The sequence below is a fragment of the Platalea leucorodia genome (genome assembly GCF_965183815.1).
Source record: "Platalea leucorodia genome assembly, chromosome: 5".
In the NCBI taxonomy this organism is placed as follows: domain Eukaryota; kingdom Metazoa; phylum Chordata; class Aves; order Pelecaniformes; family Threskiornithidae; genus Platalea; species Platalea leucorodia.
Genome location: NC_138827.1, coordinates 52283582 through 52295091, shown reverse-complemented (window position 1 = coordinate 52295091; position 11510 = coordinate 52283582). Strand labels below are relative to the sequence as shown.

The following is an 11510-nucleotide window of genomic DNA, read 5'->3' as shown; positions in this document are numbered from 1 at the left end:
GGCAGAGAGCTGCAATTATTGACAGTGATCCATTTTTCAATCCAAAAAAAACCCCCAAACCAAGGAAATTTTTAAAAAGCCCTTTGAGACTTTTTGGACCTGAATGCCCCCAGAAGGTGCAACTTGGGCAGCCCGTCCTGCTCCACCAGCACAGGGAAGGGGAAATTCAAGGGTCTCAGCACAGCAGGAGCAGGGGGCACGGCAGCCCCCCGCCAGTGGGGATGGTGGGGACGTGGGATGAGGGTGACACGCAGAGGGAGATGGAAGAATTTCAATTCCTGGCATCTTGTGATGCCAAACCCTTCCCTGCCTGGTGTCAGCATTACCTAGATGCCTATGTGTTTAGATGCTAAATTTTTACCCTTTTGGCGTGAAAATCCTGGTCTCAGCAATGGCTCATCCCTGCTCAGCAGTGGATAGGGGAACCAGGGGCGGGCCGGAGGTGCTGGCTTGGCTGATAGAGATTTGTACTTCTCATGAACAGATAGCTTCTATGTACCTAAATATTGTTCTTCTATAGCGACACTGAGCGGTTTTTGTCCCCTTTAGGTTTTTATTCACAACGGAGGCTGCTGCTATTTTTATTTTTTTGTATTTGATAATTATTTTTTATAAAAATCTATGAAAAATAAATAATCTTCTCATCCTCCACCTCTTTTGCCTCCTTGCTTCAACCAAGGGGAGGGCCAGGCTGGGGGAGGGAGGTGGTTCGGCCGCTCCCAGCACCCTTGGTCCCACGTTCCCTCCTCTGCCCCAAACTACGGGTTCTCTCAACCTCCTCCCAGCGCTGTCTCAGCCCAGTGGGAGACCTGCTTTGGGTTTTGCATTGGGGAAACTCACACACAAACCTCCAATGCTCTCCCTGTTCAAGGCTGCCACCCAGGCAGCTATTGCTGCGCCGCCAGCTGTGAGGACACTTTTGCAGCTGGTCTTCTGCTGCTTATGCCACAAACTTGTCCATTGCCAATCACTTTTTGTAATTAACTCACTGTAAAGGTAGGGAAAATATATTTGTGTGTGTTCACACGCCACCTCCCTGGGGACAGGGAGCAGAGGGTGGCTCATGCCACAGCCAGAGAGAAATGCTAAGTGGCATCCTGGCAAGAGGGTTAAAACCAAAGACAATCAAAAAAGTTGCTCAAAGATTTTGAGAATTATTTTTTTTTTAAGCAACCAGATAAGCTTTGTACATATGGACTGAGAAACAGCAAAAAGCCCTGCACAAGGTGGGTGGCAGTCCACAGGGAGGCAGCCAGCTCCAGCCTCCCCATCGGATGGTGGTAAGCCCAAGGCACCCATCTCCACTTCAGTGCACCACCAGCATGAAGCATGACAGGGACCAGGGCAAGCTGATGCCATAGTACCAGCTGAATCTCCTCCCATGGACAGCCCCAAATCCCACAAACATCCCATGTCACCAAGGCAGGGGACATCCACAGGGTCCTTGTGGGTTAGGACTTCACTTCAAAGGTGCCCACAGTTGCTCTACTCTGCCCAGTTGGCCAAATCAGTGTTTCTCGTGCTCTGGAAAATGGGATTTGCAGCATTCGATGAAGCGGCCTGTCCTGTGGAGCCTGCTGCAGCCACAGCCCTGCATGTCGCTGGCCATACCTGGACATGCCCTCTGGACCAGGGGCACCTGGAGCATCTGGGCCAGGTTTGAAAGTCCCACCACCCCCCGCACTGGAAGGCTATCATGCCAGTGGCACGAGGAGGGACAGCGTGAGGCTCCTTCCCCTAGGATTCTTTCCCTGTTGCAATTCCCAATTCCTAGTGGCCCCCAGCTGGCCAGGTCTCCCATGGTGCCAGGTACAGAGCCACTGAGCCACGATGGTCCGTGGTGGCCATAGCTGGTGGCCACATCTGCAACAGGACCAGCCTGCCCTGTTGTTGGTTTCTCAGGGCCTGCAGGGTGGTTTACTCGGAGGAAATACTGCTTTTTAAAGGCTTTGAGGAAAGAGGATTACAGGGTTTTTCTTCTTCCCACTGCTACCTTTTCCACTGTTCAGATTTTTTTGGTATATACTTTATGGGTATTTTTTCCCCCTTTTTTAAGACTGTTTCAACTGAGCAAATAAAATGGCCCTGAAAAAAGTTCAAGAGCAGAACAAGCAAGCACAAATGGCAGATAACAAAATTCAGGCTGCATTTCTGATAGACTAGTTCTGGCGACATTTCAAGCCTCTCCGCCCATCAGTCAGGGGCAAGATGGTCCCTCAAGGAGCCCCTTTACTGTTTTGCAGCTCAGTGCAGGGTTTGAAAAGGCCAAAGCTGTGCTAGTAGCTATTTCTCTTTCCTTCGCCACGCACTTCGCTTGCAAGCGGTGGAGAAGGTGAGTCACGGCTGAGCAAGCAGAAAGGTTGGAAAGGACTGAAAAACACAAGCGCTTGCAGTGGGTCAGAGACCAGGGGGCTGCTGAACCCCAGGGGGCAATGCCAAGGCTATGGAAAGCAATGAAATCCCAATTTTCATCCTGTGGGGCTGATGTGAGCACATCAAGGGTCCCAGAGAGGAGCAATGGGCTGAGAAAATGGAAGGAAAAGCCCCGAACATGGGGTGCCCGGTGCTGCCCTGGTGGCTGGGTGAGCAGGGAGCACCTGGGGACAAGGAGTTGCCCCCGCCAACCCTGGGGTGGCTGGGTGCATTGCACAGCCCTCCCTCCTCATTGCAGCCAGGGTGCCCTTCCCGTCATCGGCAATTGGAGCCATGTGTACCCAGCCTTGATTGAAACAAGCTGAGGTGCTTTGGTTTTGTGTTGCTGCTGGAAGCAAGCAAGGTCCCGGCAAGCCCTCAGTCCTTCTGGCTGCCTGTGCCAGAGCAGCTGGGGATGCACAGGCGCATGCAGGCAGGACTGTGGGCAGGGCTGCCTCCAGTGCTGGCCCTTGTACCATGTCCAGGGGCTTGGGGCTGGGATAGAGATGCCCAAAAGCCAAAGGGGGTGTACTCCTGCTGGGGACAGTCAACTCATCCTGAGTCTCCCTCCTTGTTATCTTTGATTTCCCTTGTTGTGTCTTTAAAACCCACTTCCTCATGTCTTTAAACCCCGCTGCCTCTTCTTCCAGCCATCTCTGATGGCCATGTGCCTCCCTTTGCTCTGCACCAGCCTCTCCTTCACTTCTGGTCTTTGCACGGGCTCTCTCATCCCTGGATGAGGAACAGCATCTCCTGGTGACATCAGATGTCCTCTCTGGGGCAAAGCTCCCCAAATCATGCACTTCCACTGGGGCTAGATTTGCTTCCACAGAGGACAGTGCATTAAGAGGCTCCACAGCCCCAAGCAACCAGGACCCCATTTATATCAAAAAGGGGAGTTGTCTATGGCAGTAGCCAAGTGACAAGCTGTTTTCCCATCCCATCCCCTCCTTTCTGCCAAACACCCAGCCTTAAGGTAAGAGATGCCAACCCCTGTGTCCCCAAGACAAGGGGGACATGTGGTTGAGGAGGGTGGTGGCTTTTTCAGCAGCACAAACTGGATCTGAAAAGTTTTGTCAGCCGTTACAATGGAGGAGACCATGCAGTCAGTCATTAAGAAATGGGGCAGGGGGGACCAGGTGCCTTGTGTGAGGGCCCCAGCGATGCCATGTCGTTCATGCATGCACTGAAATGCGGAAATCCCTGCTGGTACCTGCTTTCTGAGCATGAATAAGGATTGCTGGCCAATGGCAACCCTTCCAACATGCACACACATTACCAAACCCTTCCTAAAAAGCTGCCATTTTGTGTCAGCTGGTGATGCATCCTTTACAGTCCACTTCTTTTTTGGGGTGGCTTTCTCCAAACCCCCATTGCTTCCAAGCCAGATGACCCCGGAGGAGATTTTGCTCTGGTGAAGCTGTGAGGAGCCAGCCACACCAAGACCTTCTTACACAGCAGTCCAGGCTTGCGACTGCGCACCTCGCTGCCACGCAGTCCCTCTCCTCCTCCTCTTCTTCTTCCTCCTCCTCCTCACGTCTCGTTCCACAGCCACGGGTTATTGTGCAATGAGCATAGCACTTAACTGCATGGAAAATAGCAGAAGGAAAGTATTGGGTGTATTTTTAGCTTATTTTCCTCCAATTTAGCAGTGGGAAGAGAAAAAAACATAAAAATCAAGTTGTTCCATGAGACATAATGAAGTCTGGTTTCCTATGGATTCGTGTGCTATAGCCCCTAAATCCCCCCTCTCCCGTGTCCTCCCAGGCATCCTGTCTGCCTGCCCACAGTAATCCCCAGCTCTCCCCTGGGTCTCCCACCCATCTGGCAGGGCGGGTAGCAATACACACTGAGCTTGGCCAAGAGGCCAGCCACTACAAGTGCTGATGGCCTGAGCACTAGACACAACACCACACTGCAAATGACTTTTAAGGCATCCTTTGCGTCTCTCACCTCTGCTCAGGCACTGATTTTTGCATAGTTCATAGGACATTAATGTTCTTGATGCTGCTAGTCCTCTGTCAACGGTCTGCCAGATGGACCAGGAAGTTATCAGGGGGTGGCTGGCCACCAGACAGCACCATCCCATCCACCTTAAACCCTAAGAAGACAGGCTAAAAGGAGCTTTTTTTGACTGTGCTCCCAAATTCCCAGCATCCATGGAGGTTTGCAAAGCAAGGACTGAGAGCCCCTTGCAGAGGGTAAGTAAATGCAGTCTTCCCCCCAAAACCTGAAGGTGCCTGCAGGCATCCGCACTTTTGTGTGCCCAGCAGAGCAGGTAGGCGAGGCGAGGTGCAGGACACAGCTCCGGCTGTGTGTACTGAGTGGTTTAGGACTTGGCTAACCCAGTGGGCAGACAGGCTAATGCTAAACTTGTGTGAAGATGCACCCAAGTTCAAAGGCTGGGAGTGTTTCATCTGCTACCAAATGATGACATCAACTGGACCAAAACTATAAACAAACACTCCAGTTTGCCAGAGCCACAGATTACTAACAGCTCCGTTTAATAGTCAGTTAAATTATCATCTGGAGTTTTACATATTGTTACAATGATTTTTTTGTTGCTGTTATTTAAAACCTTTTTTTTCTTTAAGTAATCCGGAAGGGTTTTGTGTTTCTTGCCACATGGCTATCTCACCCTAAAGCACCCTACTTTCAATCTACAGTAGTAAAACGTCACATTAGAGTTTTAATAGAACATCAAGGAACATGAATTGTAGTCATCTTTGTAAAGAAAAGGACCAAACCATCTTTGTATGTTAAATAACTCCACGACAAGTAAAAGGTAGTAATGCTATTACAGGGGTACAGGTGCAGCAAAGAAAAGATAACGACCCAGAGGTTCATCTCAGGTGAATGATCGCTCATTAATTGAGAAACAAAACAAGAAGAGAGGGCAGGAGGGCAAGGAAGGTTGCAGAAATGGATGGAAAATGATGTCTTCTCCAGCTTTCATGTGGTTGATAGCATGGGAAGAACCAGGAGTCCAAGAGAAAATGCTGTGCAGACCCAACAGTAGGGCCCCGCGGCAGACATGGACGGTGTCAGCTCTGCAGGGAAGGGTACACATTGGGGCTTGCCCCCAGCTGTTTTGGATGAGCAAGCCCCATACAACACATCCCACCAAGGCCAGGTCTGTAGCCATGGTGCAGCCCCTGCCTCTGGTCTGGGCCCCAATGGCAGGCTGCTGGCATTTGTCTGAGATGGGCTCATGTTAGTTGAGGGATTTTGGCAAGAAAATCCAAGTTTGGGCAAAATTCTGACTTGCAAAGCCAGAGTGAGGAAACCAAGAAGGAAGCCTTCATGAAGCCAGGGCCATCATGAAAATGGCCCTGCAGACATGCCACGCCGGCAGGATCTGCCGACACAGCAGGTGCAGCAACACCGCGGCGGTCAACCAAGCAGAGCATAGCCCCACCAGCAGACTGGGCAGTCCACCACGGGATAGGAACACCAAGTCCCTTCCAACTGTGCAAGGGTGCTGTTGAAGGACCTTGGATGGGTGGCTTTCCCCTCACCTTCCAGGATGGTCCATCTCCCAGCCCATGGGGAAGCTGGGGCCACAGGAGCAGAGTCCGGCCCAGCCAGCTGATGATGCTGTGGGGTTTTGGTTGACCACGCAAGGGATTTTAAATGTGAGCACAGAAGCAGAACAGAAATACCTGCAGAGCCCCAGTGCAAATCTTGGGGCCGGATGAAAAAGTAACCTAGGCAGGTGTGAATGCATGGGGTGTCCAGGGTTTTCCTGGCAGCGTTGCAGCGAGTGGCTGGCAGACTGCACTGCTCCTGTCCCTGCTGCTGCACCTAGTAAGCAATAAAAGAGAGGAGTCTGCTACCCAAAGGAAAACAGTCTGCGTTTCATATAAAGGCCACGTAAGCGGTATTACTTGGTGAGCAACCAATTTGTGTCTAGGCCAGAGCAGCCTTCGTTCAAGCATCCCTCTGAGGTGTTGACTGGAGGTGCCCTTTGCCCATCCCTGGATGGCTGCCCGGCTGGAAGTTAAAAAGTTGTCTCAGCATCCACTGGGAGAAGCAAGAGGATAAAACAAAATGTCTTGGCCAACACTGCCAGTGGCTGAAAGGAAAAGGAGCAATGGCTCAGTACGAACCACCTGCCCAACATATACCTGCACATGGAGACAGCACTGGTCTTGCTCTGAGCCCCAAGCCCTTGCCAGCATCAGGCACATCAAAATATAAGGAGAAACATGTGAGAAAAAGCCAAAAGGATCCAATAGACTTCCTTCTTGCAAAGAGCATCCATTTGCCTGATGACTCCTGCTAGACACATTCATTACAGAAATGACATGGGGATGCACAGGTAATATTGACTATTGGTGGCTGCTCCCAGCAGCTCCCCGGTTCAGGCCAGCTGCCCCTGGAGTAGAGGTCTGCCCACAAGAAGGGAAGAGCAAAGCACTGTGTGGTCCTGCAAGAAGATACTGAACTGCTGTTGAGCAAATACTGTATTGCAGTGCTGTTGGCTGTGACTGGCTGTGGACCACAGCCACGTCCCTCCCAGCACCACGCAAATATTCGAGCCGTGTCCTTGGCAGGTAGGAGGAGGAGGAATGAGGCAGAAAATCATAAGAGACAGGCTGAAGATTGCTCCTGCCAAGACTGAAAAAATGAAAAGGAAATTCCTCTCTGAAGAGGCATCATAAAAATCCCACTGTAGGGCTCCTGGCTTGTCCAGATCAAAGGTGCACAGCTGGCAAGTCCAGAGATGCCTCCTCTGCAAACCAGGCTGGAAGCTGAAGCTAAAAGGAAGCCATTTGCTGCCTCCAACATTGTCAGTGGTAACAGGGTTTTGGAGAACAGTTTGCTCTGAACCAAGCCCAGTGTCCCAGGACAACCCCAGTTGTCTGGTTTAAAAAAAGTCACCGGTGAGAGCTGCAGATGTGAGCCTGAACATAGGCAAGCAACACCCCCAGAAGCCTGCCTGCCACGTCATGTCACCAAACCTTCTCTGGGACCAGGACCTCCAGAACCATCCTGCACCGCCACGTTGGGGTACGCTACACCCTGCTCCCCTCGCCATGCAGAACCTGGGCTATGCCACAGCTACAGGGTGGCTGGTGCAGAAGGCAGCCTTGTCTGTGCCATCTGGGTGCTGCTCTCTAGACTGGGACACTCCTGAACAGTAGTTTGACATTGCTTCAAAGTCTTTGTTATGGTGGGTAAAAAATAAAATAATGGAAAGGATTTTTAAGTTGACTTCCTAGGAATGTGGTCCCACAAGAAGAAAGCTCACGATGTCCAGCTGACCACTGGCCCTGAGGCCAAGCTGCCTTTGCTCTGGAGGACTCTGAATCTTGGAGCAGATGTGGGCTTTGACCATGACAGAAGAACTTGAGGAGATGGGCTCACCAATGCCCTTCTCTCCTCACCCCAGCCGGTGACACCACACCAGCCCTGCCCTGCAATGGCACCATCGCTTGGCCAGGTCTCATCCAGACCTCATGCTTTACAATTGCAAAAAAAATAAAAAAAATCCCAACCTTCTTGGCCATCCAGTGGCTGTTTTGCTCAGCCATAACCGTTAGCATCTCAGCCTGCATGCCCTGCCTCCATTTTCCCAACCCTGCAACACCTGCTCTCCTGTCCTGGCTGTGTCACCGTGTTTCTCCTGTGAACAGTGTCCCCCACCCTTGGGGATGGTCCCCATAGCCAGGGCAGGGATGGGGCAAGACCTGCCCTCTCCACCAATGCTGAGGAACCTCTTGGCAAAATGAATGAAACAAAACCAAGAAAACTGGGTCCCACAAGACTTCTAACTAGAAAGGCTTTTGGCCAAGTCGAAGAAGAAACTAATACTGAGACAGTCCTGCACAGAGCAGCCGGTTTCGCTCCCCAGTCCAAATTTTTGCCTCCAGAAACATCAGTGACACCCTCCCCACCATGGGTCCATGTATAAAACCCTCACAAACGCCCGTGGGAAGGCCAGCATGAGAGCGGGCGCCCGCAACCCTCAGTAGTCCTTGTCACCATAGTCATTGTAAAGGACACTCAGCGTCTGCTCCTCGCATGTCTTCTTGAGGTCCCGGCTGAGCTCTGACCAGTCGAGCCCATAGGGCTTGATCTCGCTGTAGCGGCAGGCAAGGTACTTGAGGGACGAGCGCTGGAGGCTGATCTTGGGCTCTTGCAGGAGGCCATTGCACCAGCTGCTGAGGTCCCCCAGCTGCGAGAGGATGAGGCCAGCCTTCCTGCAGTGAGGGCGGGCAAGGGGACATGCCAGGGGGGATGGACAGCGAAGGGGCGGCAGGGGTGATGGAAAACACCACAGGGGGATGGTGGGAAGGGCAGGAGAAGTGTATGAGGAGAGAAAAGCAAAGACAGTTAAGGACACCGCGGGAGCTCCTGGAGGGAGAAGAAATAACGCAAGAGTCAGGCAGCATGGAGAGCAGGCTGAGCGGAGCCCGATGCTGCTAGGACGAGGAGGAACAGCAGGGCTGGGGGGACGCACCAGCCCTGTGGCAGCACTGCAAGCCTAAATGCATGCGAGAACAGCCCCTACCCGGGCCAGAGATGCCCATGCCACCATGGTGGTGCTGGACCTGCTACGCTGGTCTTGGGACTCACCTTACACTTCCCTGCCCTGTCCCTCCCTTCTCCTTCCATTCTGTATCGTCCCTTAAACAATGCCAGGTTTGCTGCAGGTTTAGTGAGGCGACAGTCACAGGTGTAGCTGTGAAACCCCCAGCACCCCTTGGGATGGACATCATCAAAGACTCAAATGGCATCACCAGTCACTGCTGCAGCTACCGGACCCCAAATATGACAGGATGGAAAAGTGGGAGCAGATAGCACTGCAGGCAGTGGGGAGAAACGCGAAAAGGTGTCAGGCATGACATGTGTGGCCAGCCCAGGGCAGTGTCACCACGTGTGTCCTCTCCATGAAGTGCATGCGTTGCATGTTTGGGAACTGCGCTGGTCACTCATGGCTTGGTGTAGGACACCTCCAGTGACATGGCAGGAAGGGCAGGGAAAAGGCAGGCATGCCAGGAGCATCGCTCCCTTGCCATCACATGACTGAGGGGCACATGATGGAGAAGAAATGCACAGTATTGGGAGCCAGCATGCTGGGACACCACTGAGCATGAAGGAGATTTAGGAAAAAAAACCACTCAAAATTATCATGCCTGGCTTGGGGGGGTCTGTGTGGAAGGCTGAGGGCGAGATAAAAATTACGATCCTCATAAGATGCAATATCACAAGATCTAAGTACAATGAATGACACTCCTGCTACATGACTTGTAATGTTTAGTAACAGTTGAGGAAATGTGTCCTACAGGATAGTGTGCAAACTAGAAGGAATATACTGAGGTATACAACATTGGTTTGACCGAAAAAGCTCTGAGAGAGCAGGAGATGTGGCGGAGCTCCCTGGTTCTTTGCATGTGCATTTTGCATATTCCAGTTGCAGACAGCAAAACAAGGAAAGGCAGGTCATGGCAGTGGCGCTTTTTAAAGAGCCACAACCCAGCCAAGGAAGGCAGGAGAGAAGGTCGGGTGAGAGAGGGAGAGGAGGTCTAGGAGGAATCCATCTTCAGCAGAAGACAGACATGCAGCACCCCTAGGGCAACATAGCCTCTGTGTGGGCTTGTTCTGGTAGAGAGAAAGTGCTAAATTACCAACCCTGCATGTTGGATGAGATACTGGAAGAGCGCAGAGGATCCTGGCCAAATATGACCTAAATTGTGTTCTCTTCTTTTCACATTTTTCCTCTTAAAATTGTGCTTCTAATGCTTTTATCAAGAAAAACAGCTTGTTCAGATAAAACACATTATGTTCATTTTAAACTTGTCTAGCACTTTGGGTGATCTCCAGGGAATCTGGCAAATGTGGAGGTAATGGATTCAAATGGAGTGTCTTGAAGGTGAGTATCGCATGTGCCTGGAAACCCAGATAGAAGTTTAAGTGACTCGAGAGCTGGGATAAGTTTCCTAGCCAGCTTCAAGGTCAGTTGGTGGGTTAGTATAGACAGGGAAGAGAAGATACATCCCCTTGGTAGTTTTAATTCAGCATCTGTTCAGCACAGAACAGGCAGCAGAGGTACAAATTGTAATGCTAGGGAAAAAAACCCTCTTTGTCACATTCTTACTTGGATAAGCAGGGGTTATGTGTGGAGCACATGGCTGTGTTGTGGCTGCTTTGACAGCTCAAGGGTATGCGTACCAACCATAGAGGAACATCCGCAACCCCTCCACACCTTCCTCCAAGGCCAGGTGCACCATGGGAGAGCTGGTTGGAGAGGAATTAATTTACCGCAGACCCAGCTAGAGCCAACCTTGGCTTTCCTGGAGAGGAAACCCTCAAGAGGTCCATCACAGAGGTGGCTGCAGCTCCAACGGGCCAGTCTGGAGCCATAGAGAGGTTGTCTAGCTCTGCAGCCATGTGACACCTGCAGCCCCGGGGCTCACATCCAGAGCACAGCAGAGAGGTGAAGGTGCTTAGCATGGTACTGACTCTGGAGACAGTCACCCAAGCTGGCCAGGTCTTCCAGCCATAAGAAGGTAGCCGACCCCTCACTTGTCTTGGTCCCCGCACCTAGACACCTAGGCAAGGTGCTGCGACTGCCTCTCTTCCTCCGGCGTCACGGGTACCATAACAGGAATGTTGAATATGATCCCACAGATTTTGGCTTAAAGCCCATAGACACTACCCGACTTCACCAGGCTTTGCATCAAATCCTACTTTCACTTATTACTTGATAGAAAATGACTTGTGTTTCCCTCCATTTCTTCTCCTTATGCAAAGTTCAGGCCTCTCTCCAGGCTTTCTCAGACTGGGAGGGAGCGACTTGCTTTCGTAACCCCAGAGAAGTTATCTGCACACACCCTTGCTTCCTTCAGTCCAGCAGCCAGCATCGCCAAGAAGGGAGGCAAGCGCACCCCAAGCAAGCAGAGCCAGAAGGCGGCATGGCCGCGTGGAGGAGGAGGGACATGGTAGAGTCAGTCGCGTGGGTCCACATCCAGGACTTCAAAAGAGCAACAGCAGCAGTCAAACAAACACTCTGTCTGCTGGCTAAATAATGTCATCTGCAAGTGATTTGTCCTGTCACCACCAGTCTGGATCCTTCGCCCTCGCAGACGATC

General features: G+C 51.6%; 1 protein-coding gene across 1 annotated transcript in view; it reads right to left on the bottom strand.

Annotated features, from left to right (window-relative positions):
- Positions 1-8383: 8383 nt before the first annotated feature.
- Positions 8384-11510, bottom strand: part of ASTN1 (astrotactin 1) — a gene marked incomplete at both ends in the record, with an annotated part of 53507 nt that continues 50380 nt past the window's right edge. The window contains one exon of the mRNA XM_082312231.1: positions 8384-8618. Within this exon, the coding sequence (XP_082168357.1) occupies positions 8384-8618 (235 nt within the window). The remainder of the gene's footprint in view (positions 8619-11510) is intronic.